Source organism: Crocodylus siamensis, chromosome 5 (genome assembly GCF_052110815.1).
Source record: "Crocodylus siamensis isolate JL-2025a chromosome 5, ASM5211081v1, whole genome shotgun sequence".
In the NCBI taxonomy this organism is placed as follows: Eukaryota; Metazoa; Chordata; order Crocodylia; family Crocodylidae; genus Crocodylus; species Crocodylus siamensis.
Genome location: NC_143399.1, coordinates 45,055,746 through 45,080,581, shown reverse-complemented (window position 1 = coordinate 45,080,581; position 24,836 = coordinate 45,055,746). Strand labels below are relative to the sequence as shown.

Genomic DNA, 24,836 nt, shown 5'->3' with positions numbered 1-24,836 from the left:
TAGGTAGAAAATAGTTTTCATGATAGGCTCATGGGCAGCTTGAGGAAATGGACACAGTAATTTAGCTTAAACTAATTTTCCTTTGTTACTTTTACATTCACCACTCACATAAGTAGGTGCACATGTCTGTAAAGTTACCAGGATCTCTTAAAGGAATTATGGTCTTATTTGGTTAACAGGAGAGATCAGGAATTCATGAGCTTAACTCTCATCTGTGTTACACTAATGCAACTCTAAAGTAACTCCACTGAAGAAAGGACCTAATATCCAGATTTATTTCAGTGTAATGACAGCACAGTTTAGCCCCATCCGTATTCATATATTCATGGCATATTAGTTGTTAATAAGGGAACAATTGACTCGGTAAAAATTGCCAGGCTTTATTAGATAAAATAACGATACTTACGCTAAACTATGTAATAATAAAACCTAACTAAAGAAATGTCTTGAAGTCCTCCTTGGTTTCTAGAGGAGAGGATATACCAATTAAAAAAAAAAAAAAAAAAAGGGCAGAACAGATGCCTTCTGACAGATACTTTAATAGTTTAACAGAAGATAGAAAGAGATTCATAATGACTAGGAAGTAACAAATGCCATTCCACTTTAAAGAAAGTGAGATAAGATTCAGAGCATCACAGGCCACTTAGCTTAACCTCTGTGGTTTCAGAACTACTAAAGCTGCCTGTGCAGGAAGCAGTGGAAAGCAACTTACAGACACAGGGACTTAAAGATGACAACTGGGGCATTCGAACAAATCTCTCCTTTTCTTACAAATTTACCTGATGTTGTTTTGAAGATAATATAGTGACAAATGATAAAAGGAATAGAACTGATACATCTAGATTTCCAAGAGACATTTGATGAGGTGCTACAGAGATTCATTTAGGAGAAAACAGCTCATGGGAAAGTGATGGAATACAGTATAACAGATTGTAAATGAAAAGTACTAGCCATGATCAGACATATATTTTAAGTGTAAGAAAAAGCATAGGGTGTACAGTTAATTGTACACACGTGTGTACAGCGTGCAAGAAAATAGCATCCGATAAGCAAATATTCCAACATAAATATATATTCCTTTCAGCACTGTTCAGCCAGGGTAAAAATGTGCTATATGAGATCAGGACAACTCAAAAGGAAAACAACATTTTTATGAGTTGTAGTAATATGTTCGTGTTTTCCCATCTGAACTACTGTTTAAGCAAAAAATTGAAATGGAAAACAAGCATCTTTGCACTGAAACTATTTTCTGATTTAAATAGGCAAATTAAATAGTTTAATATTTTAAACAATTTTATATCATGATTTTTATCTGAAAACAGGGATGGTAAAGTATCACAACTACAAACCATTTCTTAGTATCAATGGAAAAGCATTATATTTTTTAACTCCGAAGCTGGAGTAACCTGAATCAACTGTACTAACATTCAAACCATAAAGCTCAGAGTTCTGGCCAACAAACCCAAGACTTTTATAGGAAAATAAAAGCACATGGAAAGCGTCAGTCACATAGAATACTATTGCAGTTAATAGGCATCTGTTGATAAAGTGGGGATGTGCATTTCCAACACAGAGACGACCTGGAGCTCATGAAAAATTCTTTAGATTCTGCTAATCGATTGATTTAGGTTTAAACATTTGTGTGAAGCAGCTTGGGGTAGCACAGTAATAGCAACCCATCATGCCATTAGTGAATTGAAGAATTCTGACTAGTCAAGAGAAAAGATCTATATTGAACTTCAACCAATCAGGGAGTAGGACACCCTGAAAAAGTATACTGTACTTGCATAAGTAAAAGGGTTTCTGACTGGATGAAATGTTGTACTTTTCCGCCTAAGAATAAATAATGGCCTGTCCTGAAGGAATCCAAATGACTAAAAAAATATTCCAGTTGGTATAATAATCCATAGTTTTTTCAAAGCTATAGCATGTCCCCACTGGCCACATTTCAAAAGTATAAATCTAATGGAGCCCAAGAACACACTATTGCTGGCACTTGGTAGAAGAAAACTGCAAAGTGAATCTGTACTTTAAATATAAATCACTGACTTTTATACCTTTTAAAAACAGAAAGACTTCTCAGACATCTGTAGAATATATCACTGGGAATCTGCCCCTCCTTCCCTGGTCAAATATCAATTCCAACACAAAAATCTTTGTCCAAATAATGTTAAGTCTATAACACTACTGATTAAAAGACAGGAAATTCAAAGGTACTGGTGACATACTCCATCCCTAACCCACACTACTCGGAAAAAGAAGTGGTTCAGAGAAACAAGGAAACTCTGGAAAGAAGAGATTACAACAGGAACTTTTTCACATTTTTTACTCAAAGTGCAAAAAAGCTCCACTGTTATAAGAACCCTGTGCTACATTTGAATTGCTGAAGGTGTTAGTCTTGTAGGTTTAGTACAATCAAATAGAAAGAGTCCAGAAGAACAAAGTATATCCAAGTATGACTATTGTTGCGGCTGACACACAATAGTACATCTGTAAATAAGGACACTTAAGTGTCGATACACTTTGCAGAGTAACTAGAACATGGGCATTGGGAGCTTCATGTTTATTCTCTCTCAGTGACTCATGATAATGTTGACCAGTTTACAGTACAAAAGGTTTGGGGGGAGGGTGGGGAGAGGGTTATACCACAATTCTTTTAAATTTTTCTTGTGTTCTGAAATAGAGCTTTCTGACTCACACATTGTTAACAAAAGACTGGATATTTATATGGAAAATAAGAATATAACCAGACCCAACATTAAAGATTAGGAAAACCATGCATACACATACTCCACCAAGAGTTTTGGAAAAGATATAAACTGTCAAGCCTCAGAGCATAAATTCAGCCTCTCACTTAATTTGTGTTAAAGAAATTTATCCTGTAGAAGTTGTTCTATAATTGCCTCCTGAAGGGTATATCATACCTTCAACTGAAGTTGCTGGCAAGAACCAGCAGTGGAGAAAAGATACTGGACTGGATTCAGCATTCTTCCAAAACGGCAGGTCCCACGTTCCTAACTAAACTGTGATAGCAACATCTGGAACAATGTACGAGACAGAACAGAATCCATCTCCCAATACCCCATTGCTACGTATTACTAATATGAGTAAAAACAGAAACTACAAATGTAGACACTCTGATTTCAAATACACACAGACACCAAAGTCTAATAAGTAATATGGTGCCACTTTTTAACAAATGGTTTGGTTGTGTCAAAAAAGGAGGTTCCAAAGTTAAAGAGATAGATATTTTTCAAGTGAGGTGCTGGAGAAGAAACTCTAAAAGGGGAGATCACAAGGCTGCCTAGATATCTATTCTCTGTCTATGGCTTTCATACTGAGTAAGTCATAAGCTGATATTTCTAGCTGGCAGTAAAGCAGACTCCATTAGCAATCTGCAAGTCCTGCTGGGTTCTGTGTCTTACATCACCTTTTGTAATAAGGATTCCAGACTTGGAACTTAACAGACACACAAGGCACAAGAAAATCCAGCTTCAACTCCCTTAGCTGTATTACTTTGAAAGGCTCATAGGGACAGAAAACAGGTTTGGTTTTCACTTGAAAAGCAAGCAAAGTATAGACAAAAAAAGCAAGTATGAAGCATAAGTACAAGATAATTTTATGCAGCATTTATGATCCAGCTAAAGTAGATTGATATTTCTTTAAGGATCTATTGAATTTCCATGAGCTCTAGAACACTTTTAAAGGGAAGGGTGCACTGCAGTCTCTCATTAACATAATATAATGCTAGAGCAGTGATTCTCAACCTTTTTAGACTCAAGGCACCCTTCATTTAGATTCAATGGATTCCTCAAAAAATGCCAGGTCTTAGTATTCACTTGTTTTTCCACCATGGAAAAATGATACAGAATTTTTTCTGTTGCGAAGAACTCAAGAAAGACAACAAGTCAAAATGCTTTTAATGTTATGGATGTGTATTTGAAATCTCTGGGTTCATCTTGTGACTCACATTTGCATACCTAACAATGCTAACATTGCTTGAAAGAATCTCAAAGCAGCCTAGGGTGCTGCGGCACCTTGTGAGAATCACTGTGCTACTTGTAATTAGCATAGTTTCAGTCAAGGAGCAGCTGAGGATCTGCTCTCACATACCAATATTACAGTGCTGGGTAGTTACTGAATATATACTATTATCTCACCTGAATTGTAGTAAAGGTCAGGTCTTTCTAAAATATCCCCTTCATGGATGTAGGGCTCAATACGGTCATCTCCATACAAATACTGCTCACTATCATCCATCTGCCGACTCTCCACCATCTCCAGCCACTGAGAGTTGTGCCATCGGAATTTCTCACTCTGAATCTTCTTAGCCCATTCTTCATCATATTCCTGTTAAAAATGCCATTAAGGTTTTGAGGTCAGACACGGGAAATCCATTTGGTTTTTGTAGATATATGCAAGAGAATTTTTGGCTGGGGAAAGATGCAAGTTTGATGGCCTCAAAGACCAAAATCCTCTATTTTATTATACAGTGCTTTGAACAGGTAAAATATGTTGTAAGGATTGAACAGTATTATTTTATTTACCCAATAACAGAAGTTTACCTCATGGCTCCTGAACACTAGGGAGGAGGGAGAGAGTTCCATTTCCAGTCTTAATGGACATGTCAACAAACAGCCAATTACCGCTCATCTTAAATGGAATTCTGCAATTGTTTTTTATATATGTATGTGTGTATATATATATATGTATGTGTGTATGTATAAAAATACATACACACATGGAAAATTTATACATTTGTTATTTTCCAAGTGTAGAATCTAATTTTTTGTGGGTCGTCTTAAATTTGTCCCTATCATTGCTCTGTGCTTCCTCCCCCCGGCCAGGGCAGGGCCCTGACTGGAGCTGGAGCTACAAGGGGAAGGCAAATGGCAGCAGCAAGGAAAGGGTAGATGGGGAGCAGACAGGGGCGGGGGCTGTGGCTCAGTTGAGGCCACCACTCCTGCCCCTTGTATTTAAATCTAAGACTAGAGGCTTTCCCCCCACCTCCACATTGAATGTGGGGGGAAACCCTGTCTTTGATTTGAGGAAATACAGTATTGGGTCAGTAACTACAATGGTGACTGGAGCCAGTTACTGTACTAAGAAACAGAAAAGCTCAAAAGATTGTGATAAAATTTACCAATATTTATTTTGCTCCACAAAATTTCATCAATTGATGTTTTGGTTAGACTCTAAGGAGATGCAACTCAAGTTCAAAACTTCAAGTTGCATTGTATCTTTGTACAATCACTTCCTATATTTAGTACCATGAAATGTAATGCGACACTAGAAGATAAACCCAAGACACAAAATATGGGTCCAAAAGCAAACTTATTCAGTGTTTTGGATGAATCTGTATCTAGGATTTTGGTTTAGCCATTTAGGGAAATGAAGGGCAGGTATGAAATCTGGAATCAACCAAAACTCTTTCAAAGTTTGGAGAGTTCTGATCATGAGTTAAGACGTATGCCTGGATTACAGAACAGAAAACAGAAAAGCTTAACTTCTTCTATGATTCCCAAAACTAGATCTATAATAGCATCAGAAAGAAATGGCATAACTGTGAGACAGATTTGATGCAGACTCTAAGCTGGTACAAAACTGTATACATCTTTCCCTATAGTAAAATGCAAAATTTACAATGCATTTTGAATATCAATGTTTTTGTGGTCACTTTTCAGTGGTGAGCCACGTTTAATCTTCCTAATGCCAATAGAAAAAGAGGTTTCAAGCTTCTAACCTCATGAAACACCTTTGGGCATTACCAAAGCCAACTACCACATCTGTGGACAGATATAAAGCACAGAGTAAATGATAAGTAGTTGTTAATATCTATCTTCTTGGGGACTGTAAACTGGAACAGAGATTTGCCAATAGAAAATAAAATACTACACAACGACAATTTTTCTCCAAATGGAGAAACAAGTCCCAAGAGGCCTTCTTCACATCCTACTGGTATGCCTACAGTACTAAGAAAAAAAAGTTTGTTAAATGAATTTGGCTAATTCAGGATAAAACAGTGGTGAAAATGAGACACTAACTCAAATGACCTTAAGTTAAACATCTGGTTGCCCATAAGACTGAATTCAAGCAAGCTGTTAAACCAACCTAATCTCCAAATTATTTCACACACACTGGCATTAACCTAGGTTACCTCTCACTTTCTGGGCCTAATTCACTATCCTCAGTAGCTACTGGGTCAGTCCCTAAGAGCAGGATTCAAATTACAATATGACTCTCGGGGGAGGGAGGGAGGCGGGCATCCTGCAAAAACAAGTTGGCCAGGGTTAGGGCTGTGCACACAGGTCCCCACCAGTACTGCAGGGCTGGGGCCAGCCAAAAGGAGCTGCCGCCTGGGCTGCTTAGAAAGGTGTGGGGCAGGCCCAAGGTTCTGAGTGCTGGTGCATGGGCTCTGGGCTGTTGTGGCAGCGGGGGGAAGGATTGCTGACCAGCTTGTGGGGTGGTTCTCATTTCTTGGGGGGGGGGGGGGGGCACTACCCTCCCCCTCCACAGCTCCCCTGTAACACGAACCCTGCCTAAGAGACAAGTCTGGTTCATTTCCCTGTCAGGAGGAACATTTGAACTTCCATTTTGAGCTTCTAAGACTTCACAGGGAACCATACTGCATTGTGCAACATCAGAAATGCTTTTCCATTACTAATGGATTTTAGAATTTTGCTTTAATGGGAGTAAAGCAGCCTTGTTTCTTTGGTCACAAAGTAGGATATGGATTTCCCATTTTGAAAGCTCATCAGTGCACACACCTTCAGAGGTTGGTTTCCACAGACACATCTGTGGCACAGATTTAAACTTTTGAAAACGTATCTTAGACTTTATTTCTTATCCTATTTATACATTGGTCACCAGGCCACTGGGATTTTCATTCTCTTGCCATCCTGGAGCACAAGAGGCTGCGATTCAAACCACTGTCTGCTCCATGGCTTTATGTACACAAAACACTGGATCACCAGGCTTTCAGAGCCCTCAATGGCTTCAAGGATGGAAGACAAACGCTGCAATGTGAATTCCTATTACCCATATATAACCTCGCAACATACTTAAGATAAAGAATAATAATAATAGATGGTCCCTACACTTTCTTCTTGCTGTAATTCACTTTTAATGAAAGAAAAATCTAGAACTAGCAGCACAAAGTAAAAAAAAATCCTCAGAAAAGGTAAATTCATCTCCAGGAAGATTTATAACGTGATATGTGAAAAATGAAAGGGTGCAACTTTTGGTGATGACATCTGATCAGCATCTTGGAAACATTTCCTTTGTTGTGTCTGTGTCTGCCAGAGTTAAACTGTGGGCTATCTATTATGTCAACCCTCAGCAGCCTTAAGCTCCTTTTAAGCTTTAGAGAAACACCTTGTAACTGCCAGAGGCTGTTCTGTAATCCCAAGAAAACCATTCCAGAAATGATGATTACAAGGAGGAAAAAAATAAACAAATAGCAAATTAGATTAATTTGTAAAAAAATTAAATAGTTTTTGCATTGGCTTGTTTACTTTAAAAGGTTCCCAACAGGAACAGTGCTGATGGCTTCATTCCTAGTTTCACATTTAACAAATGGTACATACAAGTATCTTTATCCTTTCCCGAATTTTGAACTTGATCTCATTTGCACAGGCAGTTCAGCTTCACAGCATTATAAAAGCTGCTTGTCAGATATAACAGCTGAACACAAAAGACTTATTATATCTTCTCTTTAAATCTCAGAGTCAAAAGTTGGCAGAGGACTGGTGAATAACACTGGCATGGAGCCATCTGTCTCTTCAGTATACATGTGGTTTTTAAGGTAACACCACATTTATCATCTCAGGTAAATTTTGGTGCTCTTCTAAAATGTTCAAAATAAGTATAAGGCTACTGGGTTTTAGGAATAAAAGAATGGCCATACCGGATATGAACAATGGTCCATTTTGTCCAGGATTCTATCTGTGGCAAGTGATCATAGATTTTAAAGCTTGAAGAATCTAGTTATAATCATGCAGTCTGACATCCTACATAACAGAGCTGAGAATCTCATCCTATTACTGCTGCATGAAGGCCATAATTTCTGTATATTCCCCACAGGAAAATGTGACAGTATGGAAAAACTTCAAGGGTTTGGTGCAAAGGAGAAAATCCAGGGTCATATGACTAGAGGTGAAGGTTCAGGGAAACTAAAACAAATAAGTTAAGATCAAAGCAACTCCCACGAACCCCCCCAAATCTTGTTAATTTCTAAAAATGTGTTGTAGGATTTAAATTCAGAACCATTAAAAGCCTTCTTCACTTGAAGATACCATTTTTCAAGAAATGAAATATGACGACTAGGAAGATTATGGCACACACTAACAATGGCGAAGTCCATCAGACCTTTCAAATGTTAGACCATTGGTGAAGTAGGTGTGGGAGCATGGGTGGAGCTGGTCTTTCTGATTTTTTTCTACATGCTATAAGGAGCTGAGCATTTTATATGCTGTTATATAAAAAGGGAAGAATACTTGGAGGTTGATTTTATTCTCCTCGGAACCTTCTGACAGCACCATTTTAAGCATTCTGTAGCATTCTGTTCCCATAAATCCCCAAGTGTCATGGAAGATGTATGGTTTGATTCTGCATGGAATGCACCATCCTTTTTGAAGTTCTACATCCAACTTTGTTTACTGCTGAACCACTGAAACATTATGAAGCGTTAACTGGTCTATTATCAGACTGTGTCTGTTCCCTATTGGGGTCCCCTTTGTCACTGGTTTCTGTCACACCTTGTATCTGATTAACACGCTATAGGATAACATAGAGCTATACAGATCTGCTTTGCGTTCCATCACTGCTGATGGAAAACAGATTTACTTTTTTACTTTAATGTGGCTGCTGTCTAATTGGGTCTGTAATATGGTTCATTTAATGCAACTGCTCGTACTAAATTAAAGCTGCCATACAGTAAGTTAAATTGCTCATTAAGGTTAGAGTTATAGTTGGTAAAATGATACATTACATTGTTACCTAAACGTACAATTTCTGCAACAAGATACACATACTACAAGAATAGTTAGATTAACCATCTATCAGTAACTGCCCAAAAGAATTGTGTTCTCTTGGTTGGAAACTGGGCAGAAATGCTTCCTAAGTATGTTGCCTCCAGAATATAATGGGCTAAATTCCTGCTTTCATTTATGACTCTGTAACCCGTGATGATTTCCTTGGGATTGTACTAATGTGATTAACAGTATAACTATGCTTATTAAGTTAAAATACTATTAAGACAAATAAACCTAGCTTTAGCTACACCATGTGAAGTGTCATGTGAAATCAACAATGTATAGCAAATATCTATCAGACAATGGAGAGGATACACCCACTTTAAATTTGATCACAACCTTTTCATTCCTTTATGTGCTTTACAATGCTCTCTAAATGATCCTGTAATATGGACCTCCACAGTACAAAACTGCAACCAGGATCACAGGTATGTGTTCAAAGCAACAGGCGAAGTCTCAAAGAGAGTGCATTAGTAACAGAGAATTGAATGAGGGAAAAAAAATCCTAAATTGATGTGCAACAGCTTAGAGGGAAGAATGTTGCACCTACTTCATTTTGGTTATATTTTGCCCTGTTTTCATCATGGAAAATTACTGCAATCAGGACAGGCAGCCACCGTTGAAATGGCTAGATGAAGACAGAAGCATGGGTTTGGTGGATGTTGTAGGTGGCCTGGCCTGAATTCTGAGTTGTGCCTTGGAAAATATGGATAACAAAGAATATGAAAAACTAGCTGTGGCAAGGAGGGCTTGCTAAGAGACAAACAAGAATTAAATGAGGAGGTTAGGACTTTCCTATCCCTTTTTAGTGTTCCCACTCAGTTCTGTTACAACTCCTCACAGTGGGCCAGAAAGTGCTAGTTTCACCAGTGTAGCATTTGGCTTCACTCCGTAAACTGTCCCAGCTGCTTCTCGCTCCATTTTTCTGTCCTCTGGACACAACAGGAAATAAACAGACCATAGAAACTTCCTGGTCAGACACAACATGGCACTCTGCACTAAAGGAGAAAACAAAGTTGGAACCAAAGCAGCTGCCTCTCCAAGCAAAGTTGTCCATAGATCCTCATAATATGTACTTCCTTGGTTTCAGGTGAAATCTGGATAATTTATTTTTCTTCTTTTGTGCTGCCCTGATTCCAGATCCCAGAGAACTTTGGCATCATTCTTGGGAATTCCTAGAAACACTGCCTTAGCAGTTTTCCACCTTTTGTTTGAAGTCTCAACATTTTCAAAACAGAGGGCATCAAATAGCCTTGGCACTTGAGTAAGATACAAAGAAATATGGCAGGTTATCAGGATGTATGCAGAGAGCTTTAATGGTCTCCAACTCTTTGTGCACCCTTGGGATGAAAGCTGCAAGGCTGTAACATACCATTGGAAAGTTGCCCTTTCAGAGAAGCAGCAAGCTGCACTAAATGACTGGCCTTCAGACATTCTGTTGCTGCAAAAAGGACAGCACTCAAATCTAGACCATTCAGGATCTGACATAGCAGATGGGACCTGGGCTCAAACAAATCTATACAGCATGCTGAACCTGATAATGTGCTGCAGAAGGCAGGGAAGGTGGAAGAGTTATAAAATCACAATATGGAGCTTTAACTTAACTTTAATCTAAAATAAAAATAAAACAAAATATAATCAAAGACTAAACAATAGTTAAAAAGCAACAAATGCAGCTAGAAAAATAATTGCATGAGGAATGTGGGTGTTGAGGATCTCCCATCTTTAGTGATAGAAAAGGAATGGAAAGAGGGCTGAGCCCCATTGTTCCCTACCTAACCTGGATCTAACTAGTATGGAGGTTGCCCCGATGCATTGTAATTACGGGGTGTCAGAGCAGACTTGATTAAATCGAGTCTGCTGGAGCATGGCAATTACAGTACCATGCTCCAGCAGCCTTCCGTGTCTCATGTATCAGCATCCCCATGCTTCAAAGTGGTGGCAAGGGCACTTGTAAAACTCACTGAACAGGCTTCAGTTCAAGCACCCCCACTGCCATTTTGAAGCGCAGGGATGCTGATACATGAGATGCTGTGGTGCTTTAATTAGAGCAGCACTTGGAGCCAGTCTAATTGAAGCACTGCTCCCCACCCCACTCCTGGAACACATGTAAAAGTGCCCTTAGAGGCTAACAGGGAGCCAAACGCCACTGCTTTCCACAGGCTTTCAGTGCAAGTGTCATGAATGCACAAGCTCCCAAAAGCAGCAAGTCAACAGTGGTCAGCACTCAGTGGAAAACTAAGATCTATTTTGTATCTGTCTCCATCTGATGAAATGCACTCTATATACTTCTGAGACAGTTAATGTGTCCCGATTATGTGTAACGACTTCATAAATTAGCTGTCTGATACCAGGACTCAGCACCATATCCAGAAAATTGGAGCATGCAAGAACATCCAGTGACCACATTTGCTGTTGATGAAAGAGGTCCCTCGCATCCACCAGTGCATACTACTGTATGTATGATTCCACAGTACATACTGTACTGAAGCAACATCTGTTTCAATTCATCAATGGCAGAAACCAGCCAAGTTATATTAAACAAATCATCACTAGTATAACATTTCCATAATTTCTGTGACAATTACTTTACTGCAAAAAGCATACTTCCCCCAAGGCCTGCAAGGCATCTAATTTTCCTCAGTGTTATTTCAATCACCCTATGTGCTGCTTCTTGATGAGTGAAAAAGGTGTTTGTCTCCTTAAAAAGAAATTAGTTTTAAAGTGTTAGAAATCTTTCCCCACAATTATTTTTGACCTCCATTGTCATAGCAACTAGCAAGGTTCCATACATGTTGGCAACAAGACTACAACTTGACTTATCTTTTCATTCACTTTTTTCCCCTGTGAATTTACTGCTGACGATCAGTCCCAACAGTCCTAGAGACTGAAATCCTCTATTATCCACTGCACAGACAAAGCAAAGGCATTAGCAAGTCAAGCAACTGTCAGAACCAAAATAACCTTATGGGCTGTGTCATGAGGGTCTCTGATCCAGGAAATGCATCCCTCATGAGGACCTCGTAGGTTGTGGCACTTTCATCCTCATTATAGCCAGTCCTCCCTCACCAATCTAAGATGTAGTTCAATCTCACTTGGATGATCAGGACTTTTGGTTTTGGGAGAAATCTCTATTTTGGAATAGAGAGTAGTACCAGATTATAATACAAGCATGATGCAAGTGCTCTGTGGTTTACTCCTATATCTTGGGTTTCTCTTCCTCCTAATCTCCTAATTAAGATAAGAGCATACTGACTCAGACCCTATTTTACCTAAAACAGTGGTGCTCAACCTTTTTGGCCACCAGGCTGGATGGGCAATGCCCAGGCCTTCTTTGGGTTGGATCCAGCCGGTGGCCCCAATTTGGCATGGGGGGGTAGGGGAGCGGGGGAGGTCACAGTAGGGCCCAATCCAGCTGCACCAAGAGGGCCAGGGAGCATCCTGGCTTCAACCCCTATGAGCGGGGCTGGGGGAAAGGAGGGGATGTGGCCCAACCCAGTGCAAGAAAAGGGCATGGGAAGGGGGGAAGGGGCAGGGCCCAACCTCAACCCAGCCCCATTGGCAGGTGGGGGGAGGCGGCTTGCCTTAGCCCAGCAGCAGGTAGGTGGGGAGTGCGACCCAACCTCATCCAGCCCCAAGGGTGGGGACTGAGGGTATGAAATGGTTCCAACCTGCTGGGTTGGGCTTGGGAATTTGGCAGCATGGGAGGGTGGCCATATTTATTGCCATTGCTCCCCCACCACCACATTTCCAATCTGTGGGGAGCCCCATAGGCTGGGTACCTATGGCTCTGTGGTCTGCATCTGGCCTATGGGCCAGAAGTTGAGCACCCCTGACCTATGATGTATAAGAGTGCTACGTAAATATCAAAATGTGGATGTATAAATGGTATTTTGTGCCACTTACATGGATTTCAGATCCTACTTCCACTTGTATGATTGGACTCATCCTAAAAAGGGTCAAATACTCTGTAGGCCACATACACTCCATTATGATATTACTCCATGGACTTGCACAGAATTACTGACACACAGCTTCAAAGGTGAAACAGGGTCAACACCAAACATAAGTGGCCCTAACTGATCCCTTCAGAACAACTCTAGTCATACAGATCAAAATAGGATCTAAAATCCATGCCAGAGGAACAAAGGGCCTCTTATATATCTACATTTAAACCTGCAAGTAGCATTTAGATCATAGAATCATAAAAAACAGAGTTGGAAGAGCCCTTAGGAGGTCAGCTTCCCACCCCCTGCTCAAAGCAGACCATCCCCAACTAGATTATCCCAGCCAGGGCTTTGTGTAGCCAGGCTTTAAAAACCTCCAAGGATGGAGATTGTACCACCTTTCCAGGTAACCTATTTAGGTGTTTCACCACCCTCCTAGTGAATTTTTTTTCCCGAACATCCAACCTTAACCTCCCTTGCTGCAACTTGAGACTATCGCTCCTCATTCTGTCATCTGTCACCACTGAGAACAGTCCAGCTCCATCCTCACTGGAACCACCCTTCAGGTAGTTAAGGGCTGCTACCAGATCTCCTTTCAGTCTTCTCTTCAGCAGATTTATTAAAGAAAATAGGATTTTGTTTTCATTTTCTCCATACAGAATACTGTCAGTGAGAGATCTAACACTGCATTTAAATAGGAAAGTACCAACTGTTTGAGAAGGGGGTTAGGGAATCTTTTATGTTGACCTTTGCATTTCTCTTATGGACGTTTTGAGGGCTATCCGATGAAGTGACCGGCCCGGATAGGTGGTCACCATCCGGTGGAACGGGCGAAGGTGTAGGGGTGGCAGAGCCCTCGTTAACGCAGGACCCACGAGAAGATCAGGAGTCTCCTATTCAGACGACACACGCCGGACCATCTGAACCAATCAGTATCATCATCAAAGTCGTGGCAGGTGAGCCAAGTGCGTGCAAAACGTCTAACGGCAGGTGAGCCACTCCATAGTGACAAGTGAGCGGTCCTGACATGGGGAGATGGTAGTGACTTAACGTGCACTCCCTGACAATCTTATCACTGGGTATCCTTATCATTGCTCCTGGAGGTTTTTAGCCTAGGTCACACTTGCTTAGGCAATCATAACTGATTCATAGGAGACTGAAACTCAGGGTCCAGTTTAAGAGTACAAAATTCACGGAGCAGTGGCCTGAAAAGGGACAAGGGATTTATACTACACAAGGGATGGAAATAACCTAGTAATTGATGCAGGATGCAAACTGAACTCAGACTCTTTTGCTGGGGGGGTGGCTGGGAGGGGGAGGATTGGCTGGTTGACATGGAAGCCTTCACATCTTCAGAGTTTTGAAAGTGCAACTTGTATTGTACAAGTAAACAGAAAGCACAAGAATGGCTACAAATGCACCCGTATGACTTTTCCAGTGTGCTGAACTTTGGTGTTGGTATCAGACTATCATCACTTTCAAAGCTGCACTGTTCCCAAAGAACATTTTTAACTCTTCATCCCCGATTAAATTTTCCCCAATAGTTCTACCCCGGGAATGATTTCTCATGGCTTCATTTGTATCAATAAGACTTCTATCAGATTGGCCTGGGATACTAACAAATGACCTGGAAGCCATGTAGACTGATTCACAAGCACGGGCAACAGAATTCTAACAGTCTTACTTTAAACAACTTACATGCAGATTTCTCACATTTCCTCCATTCTTTTCAGTTAGATAGTCTTCAGATATTCAAGACTAGAAATATTACTTTAATACTATAGGACCCTCCTTATCAAACAAAACCATCTTCCTTCACAAAACAGTAATGGGTTCTGCCTCCCAAGACTATTTTTTCCTCTTGATGGACTGACTCATGAACAGGACATGCATCAGAATTCTGGCAGTAAGTGTGAATTCATCCCAAGTGAAACACTGGCTTCACTGAAGTCAATGGCAAAACTCCCACTGACTTAGCAGAGCTATTTCATGCCCCACCTCTACATAAAGTGTGAGTAAAGCTCGACTGATAGATAAAACATCACAATGAAGTACAAAATTGCCTAGATCAATATTTTGTACTTTTAGGCAAATTTTAGCCATTTGCCATTACCAACTAATGTAATGTACGTTTATAACTAATTGTAAAAGTAAAATAAGCCAAGAACTATAACACTAGGAGCTAAAACCATAGCTCTACAAAAATTTAACAGTTTAAATGAAGACAGAGAAGAAAGAAAGAAAGAAGTACTATACACATAAAGCCACAAGAATATAGTCATAGCAATTTTTCAGTATCTCCCTTAACTCCTTAATTTACCAGAGAAGTGCATCCACCAGAATTCATCAACAGGAAATTAGGAAAGTGAGATGGGATTGCCTAAATAAGAATATAATCTCTAAGAAGTACTGTGCAAATTTTCATGGTCACTAGTAGCAAGGATTTTTATGGAATATTTCACCAGAGAACCAGAACTTCCAATAGCATAGTTTCCAATAACATTGCACTGGGGGTAAAGTGGCCCATTTCAACACTAACCAGATTCAGTATGGCTCAGCTTGTGATATTAGACAAGGCAGTAGGACTGCAGGCTCTGTACTATGCATTTAAGAGCAGACCATTGCACCAGGAACTAAGTTAAAACCATAGGACGGACAAGACCCTATTCTGATCATTGAATGCTACAGAACATTGGTTTTCTAATATTATCCCATACACTTTCCTTTTTAAACAAATAATACTCACATTAAACATTATAGAAAAGATCACTGAACAAAACCGATTCAAATGAATGAAAAAAGCTGTTGGGTAACCACACAAAAAAAGAGCACACAGAAAGCTTATAGTCCTCATCACATGTGGTTCAGACATTTCAAATTGTGAAAAGTAAGAGAAGTAAAGCATTTCAAAATGTTTACAACATGAAATTTAACTACTACTGGATTTTTAAAAGTGTACATAATTTTTCAACAAAAATGCAACTCTGCAACTCATTTTACAGGAAAAAAATCAAAATTATATTGAAAATATTTTCAGACAATGTGCTAATGTATATTGTTCTAATCACAGAGATTCTTTAGCTAGACAAAGGAAATCAACCTACCGCTATAATATCCAGAGTGTTGTCACAGACTTTGCGGATCTCAGCATTCTTATCGTGCATCAGGTCTATAAGATATGCTGGAGCCTCTGGGAAGCAATGGTTAAGGATGTAAAGTTGATTTTACCACAGGCATGGATTCTTCCAACTGGAAGAATTTATTAGGAACCACACTGGGGTACGTTCTGCAGCACATGAGAGCCATGAGCTTCATGTGCTAAGTCAGCTGAATAGTCATATAAAACTCCTGAAGGAGATATACATTCCTTTTACTGAGAAGTATACATTGTCTGGCTCATCATGAGAAATCCAGCCATATGAACACTGTGCTACAGGGTTTACATTTTATTCAATATTTAGCATCTCTGTGAAATAGATTAGGCTCTTTTTAAAACTTAAAGGCAAAAAAAGTCAAAGACTGATTTCCAAATTATTTGTTCCATATAACAATAACATTTAAAGCATACGTGTAGGGAAACCTGGAATATACTTCTACAGGTCTGCTCTTGGCTAGATGAGTGAGATGTTACTCAAACTGCATTTTTTTTTGTTGCTGTTGTTGACTATATGACTATACAGAAGTAAAAACAGATGCCCCTCCCCGCAATTAAAAACAACCATGAAAGGAGGTACTATAGTCAGGAAGACTATAGGAAATGGAAGAAATAGATGTTGGTGCAAGATACTGAAGTACATCAGTATAAATCATATAGTACCTTCAAGGCCTTTGCTGGAGAAAACAAAGGAAAGATTGGCTACTATTAGATCTGCAGAGTGCATTGTTTACCTGGAATCAGAGGGTGAGCAGACATTTACTTAATGGCACAATCATGCCACGTACATGGCAGGAGGTACTATTGTTAGGGTTGGGGCCACTGCCAGCAGGGAGCCCAAGGCATGGGTTTGCAAGTGCAGGATGGGGAGGGTGTGTGTGTGTGAGGGGGGGGGGAGGGGGGGAGAGGTGGAAATCAACTGATTGACTCCTCCTGCCTGGCACTCAATACACACAGACTCCCTGCTGGGACCTCAGGATCAAGAAGCATCTCCCCAGTCCCTGTTTACCGAGACTTTTACAAACCACGTGTGAAGCTCAGCTGCTCTGGGACCTGAGGGTTAAAGGCAGTCAAGAAGAGTTTTATACTACTGTTAGCTCCCAAAGATCCACTGTTTTAAAGTGCCCTGCCCCACAACCCCACAGGGGCTGTAGAACAAGGCAGGAGAGGTTGCCAGGCACAGGGTCTGCTAAGTTCCCATCGAAGGAAATCCCTTGACTCTGTCTGCCCTTCCAGGAAACCTTATAACCTGTTTCCCTGGTGCCCATTTTTGGCATCAAGACTGGAACTGTCCCCATCCCATTGCTGAATCCCATCCCAATGCCAATACCAACAATCAGCTGATGGTCAGCAACAGCACAGGCATGTTATTTGTGCAAATTATGGCCGAAAGGATGGTCTACATATTTTATGGAACGTCTTTGTGGCTTGTCACTTTATGGCTCCATAAATCAGCTGCACATATAGCACTGCTACTATTTATGGTAGAACTAAAATGTTAATCACACCTTAATTGTAACATGTGTCAGGGACCTAACAGTTTCACATGATGGTAATTGCAGTGAGCACAGGTAAATATATAGACAGACTGCTCTATATAAAAATATATGGAGACTGCTGTCTGTCTGACACTGGCCCCGACCAGGGTCAGGGCCAGTTCAAGCCACAGCAGCTGCCTGCCCCTCACCCCTTTGTACACAAATCTGTGACAAGAGACTCTCCCTGATGCTGACTGGCGGGACAGACACAACTTGTTTTATATTTGAGTAAATATGGTAAATCTATAGCAAAATTGGTGCAACACTACTAAAACATGCAACTCCCTCCAGTAAGTCCCAGGATCTCTCAAAACCTTTTAGCCTACTTAAACAAAGGATTGTAAGCAAGCTATTGTGGGGAGAAGAGCAAGTGAATCTTTTCTTAAAGAAAAAAAGCACTCTTATAACAGGTAAGTAGTAGTTCTTAGAGTGGGAGAGGGACATGATGGGCACATTTGGCTATTAAGTGACCAAATGTGAAATTGGTATCTTGTGACGTTTTAGAACTAGGAACAGGTATTCTACAATATTATACCCAAGATCTCCCAGCTTTCTACACAGAATATATTCTTAGTTCAGTAAAGACTAAAACTATCAGACCATACACTGCATTATATTCTTGTATCTGGAAGATATTTTAGGTGGCTTTGGAATCATTACTATTACTTGCTGCTTATGTACTACCTACAGTGTGCTAGGTATTTCACAGAATGCAAGGCAAACATGATTTGACATGAAAAGCATACAAAACTGAGACCCGATTAAGCAAGCCCATTGTAGTAAACTTGCCCTTCAGACCCACTGAAGTCAGTTGGACTGGGCCCCAACTTAAATCATACTTCAAAACAGAAAAGATAGCAAGAGGAAGTGATAAATGGAGAACGGGAGTTGTACTTAAAGTTCTTTCAAACTGAGCAAGTCAACAAACTGAAGCAAAAATGAACAGAAACAGAATGGCCATTAGCACAGAAACAGACTAAAGGAAAGAAAGCAAGGAATTGAAAACAAAGAGAGAGAGAAGAAGGATAGGAATGGTTAGTGAGAGCAATACACAACAGGAACTCTTGCGGTAGGAAGTAAAAAAAACTAGATGACAGTTGTTTTGAAGAAAAGAGAGGAGCAGGAGGAGAGATGAGAAATGGCAGGTATGTCAGAAGTTGATTCAATTTTACTTTTCCCTCTGAGCCTGTTAAAGCTGAAATTATGGTCTCTAAAGTACATGGCTTTACAAGGAAAAGGGTATAAGAAACAGCCATACCAAAAAATGTTTCATATTACTTACTACTCTTTCTGTAGAGCACGCAACATACATACAACACTGATAACATGGTGTGATACAAAAAGTTATCAATGCTCATTTTAACTACCATATGCAAGCCACCTGCATAATATCTTCTAAAGATCCTTATATCTTACAAGTAAAATATTTGGACATTATTTTGATTCAAATTATACCAAATCAATCTTATCTTTAGGAGTTTACAAAATTACAGTAAAGGATTTCCATCACATGAGAAGCACATGTAGAAACAACAGCAGATTAAAAGCACTGCAATTCTAAAGGTTTCACATTTAAAAAGGATACGAGTCTCCTTGATGATGACATCTCTAGTGGCCTGGTGAAAGACCATCTGGTAAAAGACATAAATGATTTGGCAGACAAACTCATCATCTTCCTGTTGAGCTTGAAGATAAGAGAAAAGCATTTATTCAAGTCACTGAAACAGAGTAGGCTATTACTATATATTAACAAGCACTGTGTCGAGCTCTTAGATAAACTGGAGGGTGCAGACAACATTTTGATTGCAGTTTCTAATAATCATTCCCACTCACAAACACAAAGCTTTTAGAGCTTCACTCAACTTCCAGAGTCAGCCTCTAGACTCCTACTGACTTTGATAAAAACTGGATTGGTGTGAAAAAAGCAAGCTGACTAGACCTTTGCAGAGGCATAAACAAGGCTCTGAATCCTGGGCAACAGCAGCAGCAGCAAAGGCAGTAGCAGTTAGGTTGGCAGTAATGGCAGCACAGTTCTTCCACTCCCGACACACTGGCACCCAGTCATGTCCCTGTTGTCCAAACATAGTTATGCTCCTGGACCTTTGTTCAGCACAGTCTCTGCCAGTAACAGAATTATATCACCACACTCACATGAAGGACAGTAGTAGCTTCTCCTAAGTTATACTTGGTGGTGGCATCTAGGTCAACTGGGAAGTACAGATATTAAGAACCTTTGAAAAAATAGTCCCAGAAGGAATTGGATAACATACCATTTAGAAGTTCAATGAGTGCTGGAATGATTCCAGATTTGGCTAGAAGAGCAGCACAGGAGTCATCCATGGACACAGTTCCAATCATTATTACTACTTCTAAAACAAGGTCATCCTCTGCAGAACCTGGTAAATTAAACAGATAGCTGTGTGTGTAAGAAAGCCCTTTGCTGAATCTTTGGCTATGGGCTTGTTGTTTTGGTTTTCAGGACTTATGTTAATTCACACATCCAAAAGACACTACAGGAAAACAGACCATTTTGGAATGCTAACCACTTCTAATACAGACCTGGCTTTAGTTTATCTTTGAGGTATGGAACTAGTTTGTATTCTTTCAGCACAAGTTCCCAGTCCAGGTCAGGTAAGGTCAGATTTGCCAGTGTTCCCAGACATTCTATCACAAATTCCTCCTCTTCGTCATTTGAAATTTGAGCTGCTAAATCACCAACATAATCCTAAACAAAATGTATCAGCAGATAATTAGTAAAAAGTACTGTCCATGTACAGCTTATGATTCTAAAAGACGTGTAACTTTGTCAAATCCAAAACAGCTCTCACCAGAATGCTGAACAGGGTTTGTCTCTGAAATGAAGGCTATTTTTAAGTCAAATTTAAAACTTTCAATTTTAATTGTGACTCTATAAGCTATTCTACAATTTTTAAGCATCAGATTTCCCCACTCCTTTAATTCTCAAAATAACATAAAACATTTTATTCAAACTTTCCTAAATTTTATCATGGGCAGAAAACACACGCACACAAATTCAGCCCAAAAGTGTAAAAGTTTTAGAAAGCTAACAAAAGACTAAAAGAGGAGATTAGGATGGAAAATGTTATATAGCCACAGTTACCAAAGCTGTCAGTCTCCCAGACCCTTACGAACAGACGTCAAATTTCATGGTATAGTTTATATCCATTAATTCTACTTACTAGCTGTATAGTGGTGTGAAAAGTTTTAATACTATTCAGTATGAACTTTATTAAGAGATCTGCAAGTCAAATTATCTCATTATGTACCACATTTTTTTAATATAACCAAACACCAACTCTTTTCTGTCTGTGAAATCAATGCTAATGAGAGTATTGGACAGGCAGTCCCAGAGGTTCACAGTCCTCAACTTACAGAACATACATAGCGTAAGAAGCAACAGCAAGAGAGATTCCTTATATTTGGATCCTTCCCTACAGCAGGGGTAGGCAACATTTTTTGGCCGGAGTGCCAATGAACACCACAATGCCTATCTTGGAAGGTGCCAGAGAGCTGGCATGCCAGAAAAACAAAATGAGGGCAAGGGGTACATGGCAGGATGCCCTGCTTGTGCCCTGTGTCCCCCACCCAAAGCCCCTGCCCCCTAGTCCTGCTGCCCTGTGCCCCCCATCCCAGGCTCTGTGGCTGCCAGCAGCTACCCTGACTCTGGGTAGCTGCTGGAGCCCAGGCTGCTCCCAGCAGGGCTTGCAGCATCCCATCTGCCTTCTGGGAGCAGCCTGGGCTCTAGACTGGCAGTAGCTCCCTAGAGCTGGGCCTGGCTGCAGCCGGGAGGCTCCAAACAGCTGTGCTGGGCTCCAGCATCAGCTACCTACTGGCACGTGCACCCATGCGACGGAGAGGGCAGTAGGGGAGCTATGGAGCCTGGCGCAGCTGTTTGCAGCCAGCCTGCTGCTTGGTGCAGCTGCCCAGAGCCCAGTTTGGCTGCAAACAGCTGCATTGGGCTCCAGAACCCAGTCACCAGCTCCATGCCAGGAGCGAGGGAGAGACCGGGGATGCACTGCCTCAGGCCCCACCCCAACCGCCTGTGCCAACGCACGGGTGCATGTGCCGGTAGGGAGCTAATGCTGGAGTCTGGAGCCTGGTACAGCTGTTTGGAGCCTCGTGGCTGCAGCTGCCCCCTGCTCTGGGTAGCTGCTGCCAGCTGGGAGGCCCAGGCTGCTTCCAGCAGCCAGCTAGGATGCTGCAAGCCCTGCTGAGAGCAGCCCGGGCTCCATCACTGGCAGCAGCTACCCAGAGCCAGGGCTGGCTGTGGCATGCCAAGCAAAATGGCCTTGCATGCCATGCTCAACACGCGTGCCAGGGGTTGCTGACTCCTACCCTACAGGAACCATCTGCAATACTGAGACGCCACTTTATTTTGTTGTCTTTTTCTCTGCTGAGAACAGGGTTTAAGATTACGACTAACTTTGGCAATAATTATAAAAGTGCAAGTCCTTGTTTTTGAACTACTGACCTAAAGGTAGGTAATTAAAATACTAACCTTATTTTAAAAAAAAAAAAAAAAAAGGTTTGAGAAAAAATAATCTAGAAAAAACTAAAGAGAATGAAACAGACTGTTTGTTAAAGCAGAAGCAAATTTATCCTTTAAAATTCATCAGTAGCCTAAAACTAAAGCCCTTTGCAATGTGAAGGCATGGAGGTCACTGATAAGATATAAATGCAACTTACAATAAACAGATTTTTGGTTGGCCCATCATGTTGTGAAATGTTTCTGATCATTTTCATCAGCAGTGGATCCTTGAACTTCAGAGCCCTCTTCATTAACATCTTCAATCCATTTCCTGAAATGGAACAGTGCATATCAAATCTCCCATATCAAATTAAAACTAGACTTGGGGATTTTAATGGGACAATAATAAACAATTAACAATGATTAAACAGCAAAGATAAATAACCCACAAAAAGTGGAAAATATTTTTTTGGTCCAGGTCTTAATTAAAAAGGACAAGCTTCACCTGCATGAGCTCCAAGACAGCATAAAACAGATGCATAATAGCCAATTTTCAGAGATATTTGGACCTGTCAACACAGAAAGCTAGATAAACAGCCAAATCCTTCAGTTATCAACCCTAAGGCTGAAAGAAGAATTCAATAACCATAGACTCCATTCTTGCCTAATTACCACATTTTCATGTACATGTCCCAAACCTAACCTATCCCTCTTCATCCTCATATTGGGGAAGAGGAAACATATACGTTAATACATTTCTTGCAGTGGTATTTATAAACATCAAACACTTGTAACCATGCTGCTCAAGAGAACCTAACAGGCACAATGTGCTCTTAGGCTCCCAGCAGGCATTACAATTAAGACATTATTAACCTGTTAATTGCATCATAAATAATAATCCTGCTACACGTTCAAGGAATTAATGGTGCAACAAAATGGGAAGTCCACTACAAAAAAAAGTGCCACAAAAGATACTGCGTTTACCTGAATACAAGACAATCCTCCAGTTATTAGATTCTATACATGGAAAATACATAAACTTCCAGGTATAGAATCCAAGTACTAGGGGGTTGTTTTGAAGCACCTTCCCCCCCACCCCCCCAACTGCTACAGCAAGGAAAGCAGTAGTGGGGGGTTAAGATAGCCCCCTTGCCCTGTGCCCTGCCCACTTCTTCCCTCTGCAGCCTTCCTGCCCCACCCCCGCCACGTGCATCCCCCAATCCCCAGCTCCCAACAGCCTCTGCCTCCCAACTTGCCTTAGTCTCTGCCTCTGCCTCTTCCTCTTCCCTCCCCTCTCCCTGTCAGATACTGCTCAGGTTGCTCTGTCACAGAGCACAGCAGACGGAAACTCAGTCCTTGCCTGACCATGCAGCAGTGTCAGTGCTGCTGATTCGCCAGGCAGACAATACAGCAGTGTCAACACTTCCAATTGCCTCAGCAGGAGAAAGTTTCCATGTTCTCTGTGCCTGGGAGAAACTCCAGTTTTATCTGGAACCAAGTTGTGCCTGACATTAAGGGGGAGGGGAGGACAGGCAGTGGGCAGAAGGCTGCTGTGGGTCTGACACTGGCCCCGACCTCAGCTGAGGGATAGTCAGAGATGCAACAGCCACCTGCTCCCCACTCCACTTCATATGCAAATAGAAGATATGAGCTCCCCCATACTCCCATGCTGACTGGGGAGAAAAAACCTTGTTTTATATTTGAGTAAATACAGTATGTAACACCCTTTTTTGTGGCTGGTTTCCATTGCAGTTTAAATTTAGTGCGACTGTTGGTTCCAGCTGCAGGAGTATACAGGAATTTGGAACCTACTCCACTGGCATCCTGGGGCTGGGACCAACAATCAGCCGATTGTCAGTCCCAGCCTTGAGACTACATGGGAGTCTGGAACTGGCCCTTGTACAGTCCCAAGACCAGGAACAACAATCAGCTGATTGCCCATCATGGCCTTGGGAGCACTCAGGTTCAGCTGGGCTACAAGCACACTGCTTTCAACTTGCCAGTGCAGGGGAAGCACAGGCTCCCAGACTCGCCTCTGCATTGGCAAGTAGTAATGGTGCCTGTTGGATCCGACTCCTGGATCCCCCCGCAAAAAATCATACATTCTATCATGCACATGGCATAGCAGAATGTGCAGTTTGAGATCATGGAACAGATCCTATCCTGCCATTAAAATGAATGCATGCCAGGGGCCTTAGCAGGCCTCTAAGAGGCTACCATGTGCCTAACAAGCTTTGGACACTAAAGAAATAATGTTCTTGCCACTAGCCTCAAACATTTAAGAGCAAAGGCCAAATCCTGCAGACTGCCTGGGTGCTCTAATACTGTTAACAGTTTTATTCTTATATGTATATATATTTTAGGGAGTACTTTATGTAGCTGAAAGCACCAACAAAGGAATCAGGCCTCAGGTTACACAATGTATAAACAACTCTACAAAATGTACAAGACAAAATTAGCTCCAACACTGAAGACGAGATAAGTGGTGAAGTATAAGAAATCCTGTTTTCACTAAAATGATCCAAGTAAGAAAGAAAAGTATGACAAAGATTAGTGGAGTCTGAGGGTCTTGCTACACATTAATTTTAGGCAGCTCCTGGAGCTTTAACTCCTGGATTGTCCACACATTAACATCTGAAACTAGTTTTAAGCAGTCTTTAAGCAGCTTAAAGTTAT

The 24,836-nt window shown here is 40.9% G+C and overlaps 1 protein-coding gene across 2 annotated transcripts in view; it reads right to left on the bottom strand.

Moving 5' to 3' along the window:
- KIFAP3 (kinesin associated protein 3) overlaps positions 1-24,836 on the bottom strand; it is a 155,234-nt gene that overhangs the window by 36,128 nt on the left and 94,270 nt on the right. For both annotated transcript variants that reach the window (XM_090047451.1, XM_090047452.1), the window contains exons 13-18: positions 22,379-22,491; positions 20,231-20,396; positions 19,942-20,067; positions 19,257-19,355; positions 16,084-16,169; positions 4,161-4,350 (exon numbers count right to left, since the gene is read on the bottom strand). In XM_090047451.1, coding sequence (XP_089903577.1) covers positions 4,161-4,350; positions 16,084-16,169; positions 19,257-19,355; positions 19,942-20,067; positions 20,231-20,396; positions 22,379-22,491 — 780 coding nt within the window. The remainder of the gene's footprint in view (positions 1-4,160; positions 4,351-16,083; positions 16,170-19,256; positions 19,356-19,941; positions 20,068-20,230; positions 20,397-22,378; positions 22,492-24,836) is intronic.